The sequence below is a fragment of the Anopheles funestus genome, chromosome 3RL (assembly GCF_943734845.2).
Source record: "Anopheles funestus chromosome 3RL, idAnoFuneDA-416_04, whole genome shotgun sequence".
Classification (NCBI taxonomy): Eukaryota; Metazoa; Arthropoda; class Insecta; order Diptera; family Culicidae; genus Anopheles; species Anopheles funestus.
The window spans coordinates 27589042-27612199 of record NC_064599.1 but is presented as its reverse complement, the minus strand read 5'-3'; the positions used below and the strand labels follow the sequence as shown (position 1 = coordinate 27612199).

Sequence of the window (23158 nt, the reverse complement as noted above, 5' to 3'; positions counted from 1 at the left end):
CACACAGAAAACATACACTTTCGCGCACACACACACACACGCACACTCATACAAATACTCGGACACAACTCGTTTTGTATGGAAAATTGTAGAATATATTTAGAAACTGTAGCAAGCATACCAAACAGGCAGGAAAGTATCATGCATCTGTCCATCTCACACACCATAGGGTTTAGTGCTGGTTGGCTAACGGAGAAACGGGTCCCAGCATTTATAATGATCACTGTTGCTCTCAACCCCCCCTTTTTACATTTATCGCAACACTACAAACCGCCCGGTTGGTCCGTACTTTGCCTCTCAAACTCTCTTTCTCTCTCTCTCTCTCTCGGCATTCCTTTGCCGTGTGACCAACGAAACCGGGTGCCAAACGGATTGCCGACACTTTTTTCCTCGACAAAACCAATGTGGCAAACATGTGAGTAGGCTGGAAAATTCCTCAATTTCCCACTGTCCACACATACACACTCACACCAACTGTTCCCATTTTTCCCTGGATGGTGAAGCACGGTGACAACACCGACGGGCGTTTGTACCTGTTTTGATGGCGGGTGCGAATGCTTGCGGACTACGGACGGTACGGGCGAATATCGCAAAGTGAAAAATAGCTAAAAATATAAAACCGAACGCCATGCCCTACCTAGGCGACACATTTCGACTGCTTTCCTGTGAGGAGTCCGCTGGTTGTAGTAGCGGATGATGAGAATGATGATGACGATGATGTTTTGCTGGTCTTTCGTGCTGTTCCGCGAAATATGCAAAGTGTGTACGGTTTCGTCCGATTTATGTCTGTTTTACCTATTTGCACCGGCTTACAGGTATTCGTCTAACTCTGTCATATTTATGGCAAACATAATCAAGAAAAGGTGCGCGAAGCTAGTATGCGATCTTCACCTGATGTTCTGGCCATATTGCGTTTGACTTAGGAAAAATTGAAAAAGAAGCTTGTTTATCTTTCTCTTTTCACATTATTTTTCGATATTCAGTATCAGCACTAATTTTTACAACAGGTGCTAATATATTTACTCTATTTCCAACAAAATATGTTTATTTGTATTGAATAATGACTCTTTAAACCGATGGAATGACTTTGAATTTCATGAAGATCCATGAATCCTGATTCCTGATGACCAAAGGACAGTAAATTGACTGCATTTACCCAGACCTAAACATTTTCAGCAGCCTTTGACAGGCTAGAGGTGCTAGGCATTATCGTTCTCTTCTTCAATGATGTTTCATCTGTGTTTCCTGACCATAAGATCTTCATGTCCGCTGACGATATTACTAACAACGATTGTAACTATCCTCAAGCTACTGTACCTATGTTTGCTTAAAAATATTCAATGTAATTTCTTATACATAACACTACTTTAATAATATCCAACAATATCCACAATAATATCCAACAAGAGAGGGAGTCAGCATACTCGAGAATTAGGAGATATTCTTGACTATTTTAGGTAGACCCAGGCTGATCCGATAGTAGAGGTGATATTCGTGACGGCCTCTACATTACAGGATCGGATAGCGAATCTCGTCCGGATCGTTTCCCTGTACTCATAGATAACTATCCCTACTACAGGTAAATGATGTTAAGGAAAGCCAGAAACCAGGACCTTAGCTTAATAAGACCTCTTGAGATTGTAGTCTCGTCTCGAATTACCGGAAAAAATATCGATGCACCGGAAATATTAGAAAACTTTAACTTTTTTGTTCCTCCTGGAGCTTCCAGGGTGCGTTCTATGTGTTCCTAGCATTCATTATGCCAGCAACAATCCCATTAACTCAAAGATCCGTAGATTCAATAGCCTAGCCAACCATCTCAAGCCCAACGTATCAAATTGTTAGTCCTTGTTAATGGCAAAGTCCGGATATTTCTTTTTTAACATTTAAATTAAATTTAATACAAATACAAATTAATGAATCTCACCTTGAATGTTGAATCCTGGAGGATTCATGAATCTCTGAAGGTTAATAGTTTTATACATTCTTTTTTCGCTTCTTCGAATATACCTTGTTCTTAATCTTTAATTGCACTATGAAGTTTTGCATATTGCATATTATGAAGTTGATTAAACTAAAAATAAATTTTCATCCATAATCTTCAACGAATGATTTTTCAGCTCTTGATTCGAATGATTATTTGTTAAAAGATCATATGAATGACTCGTCTCAAAAGATTCATTATATTCTTTTATTTTTAAATACCCGTTGAGAGATCGTTACATTATTTATATACAAAACAATAACCTTCACAATCCTGTAAGCATAACCAAACATTTCTTAACTGAAAACGTATCATTTTGCCAGAACGCAAGTCCCAACCAACATTCCATTGGCTTAGTTTGTTTTGTTACGGTACGGATATGGCAAAGGCGGAGCCAAAAATAGTCTAATATAACGGTAGCTTCTTTGGCGTGTTTGTACAATTTTCACATCATAATTCGGAAGCTTCATAGTGTTTTTGCTTCGTTACAAAGCTTACACGATTCTCTCCAAACAGTATGGTGCACGAGTAGTGAATAAAAGATTTTTTTTAATATTTCCTGGCTTTAGTTTTATTTACTAGAAGAAATCTTTCCAGACTAGAATATAGGACATCGGAGTGCATAATTTGTAAATTGTACGAACTTTGTGTGAGTTTTTCTTCGACGTACAGTACAGTTTTATTTTTCTGTCTCGCAAACCACCACTTGCTTGAATTTAATAAACCCCCTCATTAGTCACGCAACTCAAGCGTTAATCGGGCTCAAGAAACAAGCGTTGAAAGCGTGCAACACACGGGAGACGCTCGGGAAAACAGACCATCAACAGGACAGCATCCCCATGATTCAATTCATCAATGGCTCAAATATTATTATTGTTGTCCCACTTACGATGGGTCCTCCTAGCACTGTCATTTACACACAAGCAACCACAAACACACACGTAAGTCTACAACGATCGTGACTAAATATTTACCTCTGCTGCTTCGTTCTCTTTCACGTCCGTATGAACACGTCAGCTGCATTTATGGGGACGAATGCTAAGATAATGATCGTACCATCTCGATGCTTCACCATTCTTCGGTACTACCAATCGAGGTAAAAACGGAAACTTCGTTCTTCCGCCATTTGCAACGAATCAGTTTATAGGTGGAAATGCGTTTTTTTGCGACACCAACACACAGTTACAGTTGTAACGTACGAGCGAGAAAGATTTTTTTTTTGTGGATTGAAAGCTAAGTAAAGAGAATTATTAGGAGGGAAAAAGAAGCAGGATAAAAATTCTTTCCCAAAACCCGATGACGCCATCGGGTCAATGCTGTGGGTAGGGGTGGCGAAGGGAAAGGGGTCCTTAATCACATCCGAGGCACCTTAGGGTAGGGGAGCAAAAAAATACATGGGGTGGGAGAGGGAGTCACAAAATATGAGTAAACCGTGAGTATTTATAAAACAATAAAACAATCCGTGTTCGTGCTAATTTTAAAACACCTGACTAACGCGAACGGAACGGTTTCGATGCGTGCGCAATACGGATCATGGTGTGCGCCAGTGTGGATGATACGAATGAAACGATTCGTCGCTTTGGAAAACCCAAAAGCACCCAAAAAACGGTCGGCAACATTGCAGCCGCCCTAATACGCTACAGCCGGTGGTTTTTCGCGTTTTTGGACCGGTTCGTAGTAGCGCAATACCACGACAAGCGCAGAAGAAGGGGGGGAAACAAAACCCAACACCAACACAGCCAAACACACCAGACAAATAGCACCAGCGACGTTACGCAGGAACGTGCTCTAATCTGCGCAAACGCCTCTACCCGACACGGATGGAAATGCGAAATGGGTTTTTCAGTATATCTGGCAGAGGGAAAATGACGATGACGATGGTAACACAACCACACACACACACAGAGAGAGAGAAAGAGACGCTTAGCGGATGCGTAAACCGAGGATGGTGTGTTTCGGGGAAACAGCAAACACGGTTTGGCCGGTTAGTAGATCACCAAACTTGCTCCGGCATTTATGAAAACCACGGCACCTTAGTGCGCTTCTGACAGTCGGTTCATACGGTGTTCAGGGTGGATTGATCCTGGTTTAACTCGCTGCCTCGGTTTCGGGGGGAAACGTACATTAGTGCGAGGGTGTGTGTGTGTGCGCGTGTGTGTGTCAGGATTTATTTTTTTGGATCCGAGATTTTCGTGCTCGCTGCGCTTTATTCACGAACAACGATCGAACGAGTGTGAACCGTCCGTGCGCCACCCACATTTGGTTACATTCGGTGTGTTCCAGGCGCAACACTTCCAACAGTTTTGCGTGAAGTGAAAAGTTGTGTTGCTTAAAAACAAACAAAAAAACTACTAGAAACCGAAGAAAACGTCATGTCGTCGTCTGCTGTCACTACGAAAACGTCTAAGTACACCTACCGCTCAACCGGAGGTGGTACGGCCGATGTTAGCATCGAGTACAGTGCTGATCTGAGCGCTCTGTCCCGGCTGGAGGTGAGTTTTTTTTCCGAAGGAGAATGAAAGGAAACGGTGCCGAATTGCTGAAACTATCGGGCCTGATTGACTGATCGACGCTCGTACCCACACAAGTACCCACACACACACTCGGTTCAAAAACGATTGTTACACCTTTGAAGGAGCAAAACACTGCTCATTAACTGCATAAGTAGAACATTGCTTAATGCTGAACTTTGTTACCATAACACACTAAACAAGTTTTTCTACTCACACAACATTCACACCAAAGTGCTTGTCTGAAGGCTGGAGAAAAAATATAAAACGCCTGCACGTTATGCAAAACGCTGCCCATTGCTATAATGGCCATACATTACCACAGCTCACTGATACTTAAGCAACGCTCAAATCCACTTAACACCACTCAACACTACATTCCACTATTCCCATAATGCCAATTAGTGTGCAACACTACCTTTGTGTGCAGCAATGTGTTTTCGGAGTTTCATAGTTTTTTTCGTGCAATGATTGTGATAAAAAAAAGTCGTGAAATGCTCTGCTGCTGCCTAAATGCCTACTCAATGCGCTAGTACTACTAAATGCGATCGGGTAGAAGAAGAAGAAAAAAAACAGTGTGACTAGTGTGACGAAATTATTTGAAAAGAAAAGCAAAAAGAAGACACCATCAATGCTCGATGGCGGCATTCTTTAAATACTCGATTGCATCAAATTGCTGCCCAATAATCGTGTTGCGAAAGTGTGAACCTAGTATTTTTTTAGAGGGCAAATAAATTCGTACAAGTGTTGCTCCCGAATAACTACCAACTATCCCAAAAAAAAATTTAAAAACAAGTGCATGTTTCGGTGGGGCCTGGCTAGATGATAATCTTCCGGCCATATTGTGTGTTCACATGCTTCGCAGTGTGTACGGTTTAGTGAGATCTACATTGTACGAAAACGCTTTGCTTCTGTCCCAAAAACGTGTCCTTGTGTGTGTGTGTGTACGAGTGTGTAAATTTGCTGTGGAATGCTGTATGGGTGGTGAAATTCTTGCGCGATGAGTTCCCATAACTTGCGTGCAATATCTCACCGCATCGGCTCAAAAAACTTTCAAACGGTTTTATCGTCTGATTTCAGGACAAAATCCGTCTCCTGCAGGATGACTTGGAGTCGGAACGCGGTCTCCGCCAACGGGTAAGTGATGGTGCCCATAGTGACACTATATTTGCCTTGTACTAAATGGTGTTCTAAAACTGCTAGTTTACTTCTTAAAAAACAAATATTGGTTAATGTAATCAAAAAAAGCTACATGTTTCTAGTTTGATTTTTTTATTAGACAAGTTAGAGTTGCTTTATAGTAAACATTTCACCACTTAAATGTTTAGTACAACTGTACTAAAAATATACTTAAAATTATTAGTACATTTTAGTACATTTTTGGGAAAAAACTAAATGCTTTGGCTATTTCATGAAATTATACAGTAAAACAATTCCTTATTCTTCCCTTTTTAACACCTTAAACTACCCTTATACTACTGGGCCAGTTTTGTAAAAATAGGTGCTAGTGATTGTGACAGCGGACACCGATCGGTTGCACCCATTTAAACGGGTCTGCTCTCTTTTCACACGTCAATCGCACTTCCGGCAGAGGCCATCGTGCGCCAAACCAACCGTGTGCGGGTGTTACGCTTTACACCTCGTAGGCGGACACTCAGGCCCATCAGGTTTTTGCAAATGCGCCCTGTCACGTCGGGCAAAACGGCCATTTGAAGTGTCGATGTATATCACTGCCATCCACCAACAATCTTTCCCCTTTCCACGCCTTTTTCCCGGGAGGTTCTACTAACCTTGGTGGACCAATGTCTTGAAAAGCATTCGGGCACATACCGCTGATTGGCATGGGCCTACAAACAGGTCCTTGAGTGGTAAAGCAATTACATCACCGATCCGTAGCGAACGACAGCATCACCACACACCTTCGACCGGTGATTGTTCCTCGTTCCTTAGGCCGGGATAAAGTTTTTACGGTAGTTTCAGGTCGACCAACTGTTTGTGGATACTGTAAGAAAAAAGAAGACGAACTCACACCATACTATCGCGTCCAAATGTGAGATGGTTCCCTTTTGCGAGCGCTAAAAATAGCTTCCGCTCCTGCGATCGTACGGAGAAGGTGGTTTTAGATCGTTTCATAGAAGATATACGGTACGCATATATTTGTGTGTGTTTGTGTGACCTGCTGTTAGGTGTGTGTATGGGCGTATAGCGACCGTAAACGGCAAAAGAGAATATTGGCCTTTCGAAAATAGTTTTTGCTCATGGCGAACCCCTAAAATGCTGGGTTTTATCTCAAGCCGAGAGCTGAACTTGGTTCCCAAGATACGTATCACCACATTAAAGCTTTGATCATTACCTCCTTCAAATGGTGCGTTGATAAACTAAAGGACGTTACCGTAGGCAGACAAACCCTTAATCCACAATGGGAAATCTCTCGCTATAACACGGCGTCGGTAAGCCATCTGCTAAAACTCTACCATCGTCGGCACATTCCACAGAGGGCACACAACCGAAAGAACGCGCGTGTGCCTTAGCTGTGCGAAACATTGGACTCCTTTCCCAACCGTCGCAGACGCTGCTTATAGTACATGAATCAGGCTCATTGCGTCGCTCGACAATAAAAATTTCACTTGCAATAAAAATCTTCATCTCAGCGAGGCGTGTGCCGCTTACCAAGCAGTAAGACTGACGGATTAATCTTCTCTCTTTTTTTTTTGATACCTTCTTTTGTGCTTGTTTCCGAACCGATGAGCAATGTTATGCGTTGTTTTTTTTGTGGTGATTTAATTTTAATTAAAAATATAAACTACGCTTGCTCTACGGGCACATAATTGCGGTTGAGATCATTATGACTTTTCCATGTGACATTTTTTTTTGTACATCGGGTACATAAAGCCTCCTCCACGTATCTTTGCGGATCTGTGCTAGACATATGGGTGTCGTCGCAATACCTCATTGCGTAGGATGTGGCCTTCTTGCGTTCCGAAATTCTTGAAGCAAATGCACACACCGGCGAACACCTATCTAGCGGACTGGCCAAAAATAGATCTTCTTCCAACGTTTTGGTATGGTCTGGCTTACCTGACTCGGGTTTTTCTGTGCCGAGCATTGGGCCGCAAATTATTACCCACATTTTCGTTCTGTTATTTCTGTTAGCGAATTTCACCCCAAAAAACTTCTCCGGACGGATTTCACACGTTCCGGGTTACGATACCATTCGGACGAACATTATGACACCGCTGCAATCGATCGTTGTGCAATGTATGCATATGTTTTAATAGGTTCGAAATAACAAAAAAGTGTTTAAGAAGGTGTTAACTTCTTCAATGTAGAATGTTTTAAGTACAGGAACTTGAATATCTACTTGTATTACCCTAATAAAGTCAGGAATCCCGTTCAGTGTTTCTATAATATCTTATTTTTTTTAGTGCACTGAACCACTTATAGCACCTCAGAACTTGTTATAGCAAAATATTCTTATATCATTATTTTGTTTTTATTGGAATAGTTACTTTTCCTTGGAAGTTATTAACTTTTATCTGATTAAAGTACGGACCTTTTAAAGAAAAATCTACTAATGTCGCTTCGTTATTGTTCCAGATTGAAAGAGAGAAGGCCGATCTCAGCGTACAGGTGATTCAGCTTTCGGAGCGTCTCGAGGAAGCCGAGGGTGGTGTAGAGGGACAGGTAAGCGACATCAAAAGCACGACACGTTCTACGACGAATTAATGACAATTCTTATCCATTTTTTCCGCAGCTGGATATCAACCGCAAGCGCGATGCCGAACTGACCAAGCTGCGCAAACTCCTCGAGGATGTGCACCTGGAGTCGGAGGAAACTGCCCACATCCTGAAGCGCAAGCATCAGGAAATTGTCAGCGACTTCAACGAACAGCTCGAGACTTTGACCAAGTCAAAGCAGAGGTAAACTTCGGCTTTTCTTGCTTGCGCTAGCAGCGACGTACAAAACAACGGCATAAATGATCGCTTTATCAACCATCTCGATGGTGCTACATCTCCACACATGAAGCATTCTATCGGCAAAGTTAGAAGCTACCAATTCAACTAACACCCACTCATTTCACATCGAGTGGCCACTGTGCGGGTGATGATTAAGTTACGATTCGTCATTTCATTCGTAGCGCCTCACACACTCTCTCTCTCTCTCTTTTTATACCTACTGAGACACATTTCTCGGCTAGGAATGTTTTTTTCGTAACTCTTTGCGCACGTCACGCAACACGTTTCACTGGTATTTCGTGGCCGCGGTCGGTAATATCGAAGCGTGATCACATAACTGCCTATCGCGCTAACGCGCGACTCCCCATTTTTCCATATGGGTTTTCTCACTCACTTACTCCTGCTCGCGGTATGACACCACGATACGAGCGCGGTGGAATGAGTTTCACAGCGCTTGAATGCCAAGCGGACATGGACGGTACGGTGGTGAATCGGTGCAATCATCATTCGCCCGCCATTGGTATGTAAACAGAGCGATGCGTCCCAAGAACGCCAGCAAGCGCTATGGCAAAGCAACCGAACAGCAACGTAAAACCTGGGCAGATGACATGACAGGTTTCGAGGCTGGCGGTCTATTTTAAGACCTGGGACGTGCTGCTCATTTATACGGGGCCAAATATGTCGGGTAGGCGCACGAAACTTTGACGATGATCATTCCACAACTACACGGAGCCGCACAGTGTAGCTCCTCTCCCACTCATCCGTATGTCTGATCACCTGTTGTTTTTTCGCACCTCTGCGATAGCTGCCGATGAATGCTTTGCGCCATCTCGGGCACTCTACCTCGCCCGTATGGATCGCTATCTCCGGAAAGAAACATTGTGACAGGGTTAGCTGACGCGTTCAATCTTCTTCTACCTTTTTTACATGTTACAGAGTCGAGAAGGAAAAATCGAAACTGCAGACAGAAATCTATGAGCTGCTGTCGCAGGTCGAAAGCATCTCGAAGGACAAGCAGATCAGCATTAAGACGATCGAGAAGCTTGAGGTGCAGGTGACGGAGCTGAACATACGCATCGAGGAGCTGAACCGCACGATCGTGGACATCAGCTCGCACAAGACGCGCCTGTCGCAGGAAAACATCGATCTGATCAAGTCGGTGCAGGACCTGAAGCTCAGCGTCGAAAGCATCTCGTTCTCGAAGACCCAGCTGAACTCACAGCTCGAGGAAGCGAGACGCCGCCTGGAGGAGGATGATCGCCGTCGCTCAATGCTCGAGTCCAGCCTGCACCAGGTGGAGACGGAGCTGGAATCGATCCGGCTGCAGCTGGAGGAAGAGTCCGAGGCCCGTCTGGATCTGGAGCGTCAGCTCGTCAAGGCAAACGGTGAGGCCGGTACCTTCAAGTCCAAGTACGAAGCCGAATGTATGGCACGCGTCGAGGAGGTGGAAGAGATCCGCCGCAAGTACACCGTACGCATTACCGAGTCGGAGGAGCACATCGAATCACTGCAGGCCCGTCTGAGCAAGCTGGAGAAGGAAAAGAGCCGACTGACGAGCGAAATCGAGGTACTGATCATTGACCTGGAGAAGGCAAACAACGGTATCCGCGAGTACACCAAGCGTATCGAGATCCTCGAGAAGACGAACATCGAAATCAAGACCCGGCTGGAGGAAACGATTGCACTGTACGATGCGTCGCAGCGTGATCTTCGCCAGCGGACGGCCGACTTCCAGCGATTGTCGCACGAGCTGGACAAGACACGTGAGCAGAAGGATCAGCTCGGACGCGATAACAACAAGCTGCAGAATGAGCTGCACGAGTCGCGCAGTACCGTCACCGAGCTGACGCGCCGTCTTCACGAGTATGAAGTCGAGCTGCGCCGGCTGGAGAATGAGCGCGAGGAATTGACTGCCGCGTACAAGGAAGCTGAGGCTGTAAGTTTGCCGATACTTCCTTGTTTCTCGTTTGACAAAAAGGGGTCAGACTAGTCACGGTTTGCGCTTTATTTATTTACTTTCAGGGCCGTAAAGCTGAGGAGAAGCGTGCTCAGGCACTTGCTGCTGAGTACGGTCAGTTCCGTCATGACACCGAGCGTCGTCTGTTGGAGAAGGATGAAGAAATTGAAACCATTCGGTAAGTAGAAGCGCGCTGCACCCAATGCTAACAATACACAAATGTCACGTCACCAGATGAGATACAACGGTGATGTGTGCCAAGAATTTCCAACGAACAATTTGCTGCGCGAGATTCTATCTATGGCGCTGTACGTGGCGTAGAATTCCACGCTGTGCTTAACGATTCAATATCGCTTAGTGCAGATACTTCTGGGAAAGGTTTTGAGGTCAAATAGCACTTAAAGTTTATTTGAACATAGTACTTTAGCAATAGATCTCACTCGCGTGTATTTTTGAAGAATCTACTAACGATTTTTTACAAACTACCAGGCGTCTCCATTACGTACTTAAAATTTATTCATTTATTTATTTATTTATTTATTTATTAATTTATTTATTATTTCTTTACTGAGTATCACGGTCTATGGCGTATTTTGGAGTTGATCCTCGACTAGGATATTACATTCTTTAGTTTCTTTAGTTGGAATCACTTCATCGATGTTATTGTAGCTGGGTTGATATGGTCAACCAGGCGTCTCCATTATTATTCACATAATTTTTTCACCTTCAATATACCGCGATCTCGATAAAACATTCCCCGTACAAATAAATTAGCATGCTGAAACGTCAAACAATATTCACATTCCATTTCGGTTTCGTAAAAAAAAAAAACAAAAAACGCACCACCATTACGTTCAGTTTACTCTTATAAGCAAATGCTATTCTTTTGTGCCACTTTCTGCAAACGACCTTTAAACAACCGTACGATACAATCAAACAAACGTGTACACTTCTTCCTAGAACGAACCAACAGCACAGTTTGTTGACCGTAGGCAAGATGAAAAACAATCGAACGGTACGTTCTCTTACCGCGAAAATGTCCCTGTTTCTCCCTTTCGGCAATGGCAAACGTTTGCTAGCACGAGTTGCATACAAAAATATCTCATGCCCGTGCACGCTTTTGCTACACTTCCCACATTCGATAATCGATGTGTCCGTACATTACGATACGTAGCACCGATCTCTGATAGTGAATTAAACTTCAAGAGTGAATTACAGACGCTTGCCTACCCGATCGATCGAAGCATCTAATGCATCGAAACGATACAATTTCCGTTACCGCATCTCTGTCCGATCACTTTCGTTCGGGTTGCGATTGATCGGTTGTTGCTACCGCCGATAGTTTTCCCTTTTCAACTACGACTACTGACTGACCTTAGATTTAGTCGACAAACAGCCAAGGTGAAGAGCAGTTCAGTGATCCAACCAGTTGGTGACCTTCGAAGAAAGCGTTCATTTTGTGCCGCAATCCTTCCATTTTCACATTATTTGTGCTAATAATCGTGTAAATCGCTTCCCGAAATATATCTTGCCAATTTTGTGCGCCATTTTTTTCGTAAACTGCAAGGACACTTTATTGGGTGAGAGTTTTATTGAAACTAAATCGTGCCAAATGGATCCATTTCGTACTGGTGATTTTTATGCTCTTCAAATGTGTCACGCTAGCTGGACCTCGGGGATGTGGCACGGAAAAAGCCAACCGTAAATAGAATTTATTGCAAATAGTGTAGATTGATCGTGACAGCAGCAGCACACAGCCGATTTCTTCGCTTTTATTGGCCTAATAAAATGGTTTATACGAGGTGACATCTTACTAATTTTACGATGTCGCACCGTGCCGACAGAACTGAGCTATTAATGTCATCGTGTAAAATGTAAAATTAACGTCTTGTGTAATTAAATAGAAACTATAGCGACTTCAAGTCTGTTTTAGTTTAGAAATTTGCTTTTAACTTATGGATCCATTTTCATGCTGTTTGATAGTAAGGAATGGAAGCCTTTTTCTGCTCCCTTTTTTCTCGCCCCTTATTCTTCAATTCACTGGATAAAATCTAATCATCGCCCAAATGATTAACTCCATCGTGCACTCAAAACCCACCCAGTATGCAGTCACGAGTTTCGCCCGTAATATTTCATAATGAACCAACCTCGGAACGTGTTCACCATAAAACTGTACACACATCGTGTAATTGCTCAATTAATTTACTGCGAAAACATGGCAGCAAATCGTACGCATGTGTGCTTTTTCCCTCTAATTTCTCGCAACAGTAAAATGGGAGCTTGAACGTCAAATTCTAGCACAACAACAACAACAAAAAACACACAAACGGCACGATCCTCAGTGCGTAATTCGCACGCCGCTCCTAATCATTACCATCAGTGCATTTCATTGTCCTTTATCATGGGCTAAAAATATCACGAATCATTTGTTCTATTTCGAAAAAGGTCTCAAAGTTGTTTTTAGTGCTTTCGTCACGTTCGTCACCGGTGTTTTCTTGTGGTTTTGTTTGTTAGTTTTTTTTTTGTTTTCCTTGCTGTGTAACATAGACATTTTTCGTTCGTATTTCCCTCGGTAGGCATTACACGAGGAATTTAGGGAACGACGGGTAGAACTACATTGTGTGTGTGTTTCTGGGGAAAAAAGTTGCAAAAGAAAAACAACTACAAAAGCGAAAGCCAGACAGAAAAATTGCTAGAAATTAATTAGGAAACTCTTTTGCAAAAAATAAATCTGCTAGATGTGTTTGTATTTGTGGTAGGATTAAAGTCATCGAAATATTGGGACGCAAATACTATCGATTTGTAATACATAAAGTGAAGATTCGCAGATCGCAGTCTCCCTCTCTCACACACACACTCTCTGTCTGTATTTGTGATTGTGTGTGCTTCCTTTTCCGTTCTCGCTTACGCTTTCCTCGGCTGCGTAAACTTCTTGTGACTAGAAAAGCTAGATGGCACCACTGTTTGCGTTGGACAACCGGTGCGAAAGACGCGAACGGCTTATCCCCACCCAGATTTACCAAAACAACTACGGGCATGCGATGCACTACTACCAGCCCATGATTGACTATCTCGATACGAAGTGTGCGAATGCCGGGGAGGCCCCACTGCCCGATCCACGCTGTCCGTACCTACCGTACACGGAGGAACGTGGTCTCAACCGCTATCACACTGGCTACTTCCACTTCCGACCGTACAGCAACCGGGAGGTCGTCCGTCTATCGAAGGCAGCCGTTGACACGGCGGAACGGTACCTACCCGACTACCGATTCGATATAAAACGTTCAGTGCTCAGTGTGACCGCGACTGCCGACGCAGCTAGGCTCAAAAAGCACGTACCCGCGGACAGTGTGATCGAACGCTACCAGCGCAAAGTGGCCGAACGGAACGCACGGGACGCAGCAGACGAACGACACAACAGGATGGCACTGATCAAGCGTACCCAGTTCTACGGTGATCTCAAGAGTGCGGACGATATTTCGCCCGAGCTGAAGCGAGCGATCAAGGGCAAATCGGCGGATCAGATTAAGAACATTCTGCTGAACGAATCGCGCCGTACGCGCGAATCGGAGGAACGTTCGCTGAATCAATCGAGCAGCCGGTACAGTTCGTCCGTGTCCCGTCAGCAGGTGGGCAGCCGGGCTAATAGCGAGGTGCGATACATTGTCAAGCGTTCGACCAGTACTGTGGACGTTAGCGAGGCGGCACAGGAAGCTTCCACGCAGTACAAAGCGGTGCACACCTCCGTCGATAATGTGCGCCGGGAGATTAAGAACTTTGCGGTTAAGACGCAGGAATTTCTGCATGATACCAGGTGAACTAGCACATCCATGATCTTCACCATTCATTCGTCCAAGCCGCATGTTATCATCTCAATTTCGTTCAAAAATGACGTAGATCCTTTTGAACGTTAGTATTAGTTTGTCCAGTGGTTAAGGATTAAGATTTATAAGATTTAGCAGGAGATCTCGCAGCTAGTGGGATAGTTTTAGTAGCAATAGCGAGCTTCAAGTTTGTGCCTTACACTTCCAATTTGGGCTCGCTGTATGTTGTCCTTCTTTTGCCCTTCAACTCCAAACACACACGCACGCACAAGGTTTCTGTCCCAGTTCCTCAATATGTCTTAGTCTATTATAACTCTCCTACAATCGAGAAAGAGAGATAGAGACAGAGTGCTGTTTTGTCAACGAGTTCCAGAAAAAAATATTCTATTGCACTCCCTCTAAGGTAATGTATCAACTCGCTGTAAACAACTCGAACTTTCCATGTCGTTCATCTTCTTGCTACAAGTCTTTTAACTGATCTCATTACTCAAGATGCAGCTGTCAGATGCGATTGTCTGATTGTCAGTGACCTCGCGTGTCGGTTAGCTTTCGCGACAGACATTTTTGCGAAAAATTTCGCTTGTACATAATTAGTATTTCTTCTTCTTTTTTCTCGATTCGATCACTCACACTCACAGCCAACGTGCACGTGGCTATGAGACCATCTATCGTTTCCGTTGTGCAATAATAAATCTAAACCAATCGACGTTCATTTCTCCCAGAGTTCCTTACCGCTTATTCGCATCTTTTGCGCGACTTTGCAAATCTCTGCCCATTCATCAAGCTTGCGAACTACGTTAAGTAAGACGTTTCGCAGGTCCTATTCCCGATGACTTTACATTGAAGTGTGAAGCTATGGTGCTTATAAATATCGACTAGAATGGGCCGTTCAATGTTTTTTTTTTTGAAGTTAAATATATATATTTATATATATTTACATTCGTTTGCTGCTCTGTTCATGAGTACTGGCGGCATTCGCGCAACATTAGACGGGAGCGTTTTGCCAGCGGTCTGACGAATGTGTGACCACACACACATACACACAAGATCATCCATTTTGAGGTCTATGCATACCGAACGGTATTACTTTTTGTCCTCTACCCCACTATTTTTGCTTACCTTTTCCTCCCAACCGTACGGGGAAATGTTATTTGTGAGTTCCGTTGCTATTGCCGAGTGTCCTTACCTTGAACTGCTTTCGTAGACTAGAGTATTACCTATATTTTTTCTGCGGTTTGAAGCACAAGGCGACTTTAAGTTTATTTATTTTTTTTATATTACAAGCATTTTGTTGTTGTTGTGCGGTTGTTTTCTTTTGTTCCCCCATGTAACGTACCCGCTTACGCTTACAGTCTTGTCAACTGAAGGCTTAATTTATTACATAAATATACACTCGCTTGCTGTTCGGTCGTGTCCAACGAATGAACAAATGTTACGGTGACCGTTAAGATCACCAACGTGGTATGCGGTTGATGTGAAGTTGTTTGAAATTAATATTGTGCAATAACTTTTAGTGGTTGATGTGCAATCTTCAATTGCCGAACGCAAAGCTCGATGGTTTATCGTTTGTACGAAGCGAGTTGCGGCGAGTAAATCATGTTTATTTATTTTATTAATTAAAGAAATAATTAGATGTCTCGCCGCTCATAAAACAGACCGTCATGACTAGGAAGCGTTCTCGTTGACCGTCGTCGTTGAGGAAGTATTCACATACCATGCAAAGTAGTGGGATTAGGATAGAGACAATCAAGAACCACATTAAGAAAATGATGTCGAAAAGCAACAAAGAACACTACTCATTTCACCAATACTTCAACAAGAACGGCAGTTACTTAACATTAGTGACTTACTGTGTCGCATCTAATAATATTCACAACGAGAACATTTGGAAGATTTGGCACAATGCCAAGTACGATATGACAACGATCTCTTGGACATTCCTCTGTTTGCCATTTAGTGCGCTTAGAAATCACAACTTACAAGATACATACACATTTGCATTTCAAATATGTACGAGCAAAAGTTACAACATCATGTCACTTACAGGATATATTTCATTGTATTACGATTTTGTTGTGATTCACGCAATTCAATGACAGTGCTGTTCATAGACATCATCTTCATGCAATTAATTATAGTACTATTGCAGGTACCTAAACATCCTAGTACCTCGAACCAAAGTCTACCGCTATGACTCACAGATTCTAACAATACTCGGGAAATCCATTTCAGTGCGTAGCGTTGTCGTTCAATGAGAAAGCAGACGATGATCAACATGAATTTGTTGTGTTTTATGTTATTTTTAACTTCTGCCTATCTTATCTACTACCGTTAGTGATGAAGTGCTACCAACTGCACCACTTCGGACAATAGTCGTGAATCTGTGTATCTTGAATGAATCACCAAATTCCACTTTGTTTGTAGCCAATCATCTGTTGCGCACTTACACTAACTACAAAACCTTCCGCTTTTTTCCCACACCTTCCATTCACCAGCAAGCAGACCAGTATCGAGATCGAACAGCTGAATGCTCGCGTCGTTGAGGCGGAAACCAAGCTTAAGAGCGAGGTCATGCGTATCAAGAAGAAGCTGCAGATCCAGATCACCGAGCTGGAGATGTCGCTGGATGTGGCCAACCACACCAACATCGAGCTGCAGAAGACGATCAAGAAGCAGTCGCTACAGCTGACCGAGATGCAGGCTCACTACGAGGAGATCCAGCGCCAGCTGCAGTCGACCGTCGATCAGTACGGTATTGCTCAGCGCCGCATCCAGTCGCTTACCGGCGAGCTGGAGGAGATCCGTGTCAACTACGATTCGTCGCTGCGTGCCAAGCGTCAGGTGGAGGTTTCGCTCGAGGATGCCACTACGCGCATCAACGAGCTGAGCGTGGTTAACGCTAACTATGCCTCGCTCAAGGCTAAGCTGGAAACCGAACTGCAGACCCTGGTCGCCGACTACGAAGAAGTTACCCGTGAGCTGCGTGTCAGCGATGAGCGCTACCAGAAGATTCAGGTGTGTGTGTTTTTGTGAATGTGATCTCTAAATGTTCCAATTGCACTAACATCCTCACACAAAACGTTTCTGTCACTCCGTTCAGGTTGAGCTTAAGCACACTGTCGAGCTGCTGCACGAGGAACAGGAAAGAATCGTCAAGATCGAAGCCATCAAGAAGTCGCTCGAGGTTGAAGTTAAGGTAGGTTAACATTCTCAAGTTTTCGAGAACTTTTTTCCAAAAGGGAGTTCTGACAACTGACTCACTAAATTTGATCCCTTCCCCCCCTTCCAACAGCAACTGTCCGTTCGTCTGGAGGAAGTCGAGGTCAATGCCGTGGCCGGTAGCAGACGCATCATCAACAAGCTCGAGGCACGCCTGCGTGACATCGAAGTTGAGCTGGACGAGGAAAGACGAAAGCACTCCGAAACGATCAAGATTCTGCGCAAGAAGGAACGCTCGGTCAAGGAGGTGTACATCCAGATCGAGGAGGATCAGAAGAACATCCAGATCCTGCAGGACGCCCTGGAGAAGGCCAACCAGAAGATCGCTGCCTACAAGCGTCAGCTAACCGAACAGGTACGTGTAGTTGCTTTTGAGTGTGCTTTCCCCTTTTTTACACTCGGTTGTTAATCTTTCACTATTCGTTTTTTTTCTGCTCAGGAACAATGCTCACAGCAGAGTGTCACCAAGGTTCGCCGTTTCCAGCGAGAGCTCGAAGCCGCCGAAGACCGTGCCGATGTGGCTGAGAGCAATCTGAGTATGGTCCGTGCCAAGCACCGCACGTTCGTTACCACCTCGACCGTGCCCGGTTCGCAGGTCTACCTGGTTCAAGAAACCACCCGGACCATCAACGAATCGTCCTAAACTGTAGCAACATCCCTTTTGCCCCCAGAGTGCCCAGCACGTTGGCCGTACGGTACGTTCCTTTGCCGGCAGTCGATTCTTAGGACGACGTTACAATCGGATATCGCATAAAGAATAGATCACTCCGCCAGCAAACCGACCCCGGTCAAATCAATGGGGTCCCACACTCTGGACACAGCACGCTGCCTACCCTGAATTGGTTCATTTCCTTATTTTAGCCAACGATCCTTTCGATTGTGTTCCGCGTGTAACGTGTTGTGTTTTGCCGAATTTTTGTGTCTTTTTTCTTCTCCCTTGCCCCTTCTGTTCCAGTTCTCCTTATCTTTTTTTTTCGTTGTGTATAGTTGTGCTTAAAATATGCGTCTTCCTCGTACTTTAATTTTACTACGAAACAACGTCAGATGGAGCAAACAATCAGCATAAGATGGAAAGTTACTCGAACTAAACTCAATTCGATATTTAAACAACAACAAAAACAAGAGCGCACGCAAACAAACAAAAAAAACTACGTGCTGCGGTAAACATCTCCAACTCAATATCAACCAAACAAAAAGAGCTCTTTACATTAGAAAGCGATTAAATCTTAACGAATTTGCGTGTTTGTTTGTGCAACTCGGAGCTCGGTTAGTATGTGCTGTGTACGTCGTTGCTGCTCTGAAGAAATATGGATACTCTAGACCCCAAAACATCCTGGGTTAACACGATCTGCCGAGCTGGGTCAGTAGGTGAAACAAAACGAATACGATGGAGCAAAACAAACAGAAACGCTAAAGCAATGCAGCACACCAAAAACCGCTTGTAATGGAAAGAATAAAGTTTACTGATAAAAATTATCTTACCAATATCACGAGCCTGACATGGAGTTTTATCGCTAGTAGACGAATTATTTAACAAAAAAAAGGTATTCAAAAGGCATAGCGCACACACCACTGCGTACGAATGAATCTATGATTTTTTTTACCCGTATATATTGTACGATAAAGATTTATATTAATAAACAACAACAAAAATCACTATACTAAATATTGGTCAATTGAGCTGCATATTCGACTATGCCCTTATCAAGGCACAGGGATGCAGTTTAAGGCACATTCTTTGAAATTTAAACTTACGGTTGAGATCTCGATGCATGTTGTTTCTTATGCAGGCAGAACAAATTGTTCCAATATTTTTTTTCTTCTGAAACAAAATCTCTTTTGATGCCGATTTATATAGTAATAGTTTGAAGTTTTTACTATAATTGTCAATTTTGAATTTGTTTGCTGTAAATAAATTCGTCAACTTGGTTGAAAGTTTCAGCTATTGCATGGCAATGATTTACAATAAGTCTTGTAAGGCAGTTATGACCAACGTGACTTAGTAGGTCGTAACGTCAACGACGAAGATCTATTTCTGACAATTTTTCCATTTTATATCCACAAGTGCGCCTTTTGCCAATGCCTTTACATCGTTTGCTGGCCATATCTGGCCATACAGATTAAGTGTTTAGTTCCTTTTAGCGCACATAATTCGGTTGTCTGTGGTTTGGGGGCCTCATCGGTCGGTGATCCCGTGTCTTCTTCTTATTCTTTCATGGCCAGCTCACGGTCGAGCACGTCGCGAGAACATGGCCAAGTTTCCAATCGGTTTCCAGGAAACTCGGTCCAGTGGTGCAGTCCTCCATCCACGGCAATCCATCCTCTCCGCCTCGGATCGCTGACGAGCACCTTCCTGGTGGGGCATGAGTCCGGCATCCTCATCACGTGCCACAACCATCGAATTTTTCCGGCTTTGACCACCGTCAGGATATCTGCATCGCCAAACAATTCAGCTAGCTCGTGGTTGAATACTTGATTTGTGACTATTCGTTGCAGTTATATTGAGAGTGGCTTTCAAGGCCTCTCACCCAACCCACTGTCTCATCCGAGGGCCTACGCATCTTAGCTGTTTAAAGTCCCCTAGGATGCTAGGACAGCAGGGACATTCAGCCGCCCCTGACATGGGGAACAGTCGCTGGATGTCCCCCTCCGCTCAATTTAGCCATATACCCCATCTTCCCAAGGGGTTGGATTTACCCGTATACCCAAGCTCAGATATTTGGAGAGATATGTTACCATTCTGTACGACGTCGACGTATTGAGTCGGAGTAGGGTATGGAGTGCCTATATTATCCTTCGAGAGGCTTCGGATCCATACCCATATCAGTGCGGTATAGCTACAAATGCTGACAACAGAACTACAGATCCCGGGTCCTGTAACCAGGAAAAATTAGCTTATCCTGCCCAGTCCCCGTCTCTCAAGGGCTACGCGACAGCAAAAATCACCTTCACAGCTTTAAACGTGTGACGTTTTGTCATAAATTAAAAACTCCGCAAAATCCGCTATGGGCTAAATTATTATTTCTTTATTAATATCTTGAATTTTTGAATTCCGAAGTTTTTGTTTAGCGAATCGCGCGTGGTTACTCGGCAAACTCGGTTTTATCACGGTTATCATGAAACTTTCAATTCCCTGTAAACAGGTAGATTTTTGTGGTTATTTCTTAATTCAATTTCTACTTACACTGATATGGCTATACCTTCAAATGGACACAAATATACGAGGAAGTTGTTCATTTAAGACATCCTGAAAATGTCCTGGTTTTGGAGTTTCCTTTTTTCAATGACAGATTTTTTATGAAGAATTTAAACTCTCAACCAAAACTTGAATGTTCACTATATGGGCCAATGAGCAGTCATATTTAAACTTGTTGGGTTTTGCTTTCTCAAACTTTATTACAATTGTCCGCCTCGACGATACGTAGTTCGAAAGATTGATCGTTCGTTGCGATCGCTCGCTGATATAATCTCTTCCTATCTACTTCTATTGTAACGCCTCCTACTGGATGCTAGATTAACGTTACGATAACGATTGCTTAGACAGAGTGAAAGCCACAAAAATGTAGCGACTTAAGGCTTACTATCTGTTTGTGGTATAAACACCACAAACTAAACAAAAACAATTATAATAATAAGATTGTCGTTAAATAATCGATATGTAGTTATGTGCCTATGACAAGCGACCGTCATACGACACCTAGAACAGTGCAACATTTCCCACGGTTGTCGTCCAGACCGGACCAGACGACAACTCAGCAGTTCTGGACCCCGTTCGCCATCCGACACCATCAAGCCACGCTGCACCAAACACCATCGGTTAGGCACAACAAGTAGGTTTAGCTTAGAATTAAAGTTTAGTTTGTATCGAGCAACTCAACTGTAAGCAACGAGTCGTCATTAATAAAAAGTTTTGTACTTTAAACTAATGAACACGCGTCGCCTACATAATTGGCGCAGCCGTCCGGTGTGTTAAACGAAAAGCTTAATGGTTACAAGTGGAAGGCGAAAAATAACAAATTTCGTCGAAAAGATCCCGCATTTAGCATCCGGAGCAGCAAAGGATCACCGTCCGCCGAGGAGTAGTGGATCTCCCGCCCCTAAGCATCGAATTGACACGAACCACGGACCCACCGACTGTAAGTACCGACCTTTTTTTATTCACTGTGCAGTGTAGTGTAGTGATAGAAAAAGTGTAGTTACAACGCTCGAAAATATTTTTACAGTGCTCTCTAATCAATACTTTCTTGCACGTACTACCAGATAGGCGTGTAAGAAACCGTAACGTCCCACCACATACGGTAACGGTTTTTTTTCATTTTCCCCAGACTGATAGTGAAAAGAGTATTGTGTTGGTGAAAAGTGTAAATTTATTTCTCGGCACCCCCTTTACGCACTACCAGATAGACGTAGAAGGATTTTTCGACAGCGCACTACTAGATAGACGCTTCGAAATACAAGTAGATAGCAACAAGATTTTTTATTTTTCGAGAAGTAAAATTATTTCAAATTTATCAACTTCCGGGAAAGTGAAATTGTGTGCTACCAGATAAACGAACGAGTTTAAAGCCACTACTAGATAGAGCTTTGAGTTTGAGTATCAACAATTTTAAATTGATGCCAAACATTAAGAAAACTGCTTTTAAAAAAGCACAACAACTGCTGCAGGAACAAGGATTTACATCTGATATTAGTTCCGAGTCAGAAGAAAGTTTGGTATCTGGAGAACATTCTCACATACCTATTGAAAATTTGGATCTATCTTTGGAAAACCTTACAATGGAACCTCAAATTCCATCTATTCCGCTGGAGAATTTCAGTGAGCAGATGGCACGCATGATGCAAGCCATGGAAAACATAGGTGCAAGGTTAACGCAACATGAATTGCGATTCCAAAGCATTAGCAATGACAATGGACCAGTATACCGGCAAAATGAACCTGTTCGCGAAATGACGATGTCAGGAGACCCGTTCCGAATCCCGGATCCAATAAAAATGCTGCCAACATTTAATGGCAACAAAAAGCAACTTGTAAGTTGGCTAGAAACAGCAGAAAAAACTCTTTGCTTATTCGAAAACCTTGTGTCACCAAACATTTTTGAAATTTACATTACTGCGGTGATAAATAAAATTGAGGGACATGCTAAAGACATGCTGTGTACAAATGGAAATCCAAAAACATTTGACGACGTAAAGAAAATTTTAACGGAAACTCTTGGCGATAAACAACAGCTTTCCACGTATAATTGCCAACTTTGGCATAACAAAATGGAGGGTAACGCTAATAAGCATTACCAGAAAACAAAAGAACTGGTTCACAACATAAAATCGTTAGCAAAACAGAACCCAAAATATAATCAACATTGGGATGCTATAAACGATTTTATAGACGAGTATAGCCTATCAGCATACGTTAGTGGACTAGAAAAACCGTATTTTGGATACGTACAAGCGTCCGAGCCTAAAACTATAGAAAATGCATATGCATTCATATGCAAATTCACGTCAAATGAATCAACCCGGAACCTTACTCAGGTAAATAAACAAGACACAAGAATCTATCGTCCCATAGGGCAATATGAAAACAAAAAACTAATAGACAGAAAATTTACTAAAGAAAGCATTGCGCAACCTCAGCAAGACAACAAGACAGCAAGACAACAAGACAACAGACCTCGTAAACCCGATAGTGTAAATTCTCCTCCCGAAC

General features: G+C 43.2%; 1 protein-coding gene across 1 annotated transcript; it reads left to right on the top strand.

Annotated features, from left to right (window-relative positions):
- Positions 1-3985: 3985 nt before the first annotated feature.
- Positions 3986-18938, top strand: LOC125770867 (paramyosin, long form). Its single transcript, XM_049440906.1, has 10 exons — positions 3986-4476; positions 5575-5631; positions 8092-8178; positions 8249-8415; positions 9388-10387; positions 10474-10586; positions 16728-17247; positions 17333-17428; positions 17525-17806; positions 17891-18938. The coding sequence occupies exons 1-10, from the start codon at positions 4357-4359 to the stop codon at positions 18092-18094; spliced, it is 2646 nt and encodes an 881-aa protein (XP_049296863.1). The 5' UTR covers positions 3986-4356; the 3' UTR covers positions 18095-18938.
- The last annotated feature ends 4220 nt before the right edge of the window (positions 18939-23158 follow it).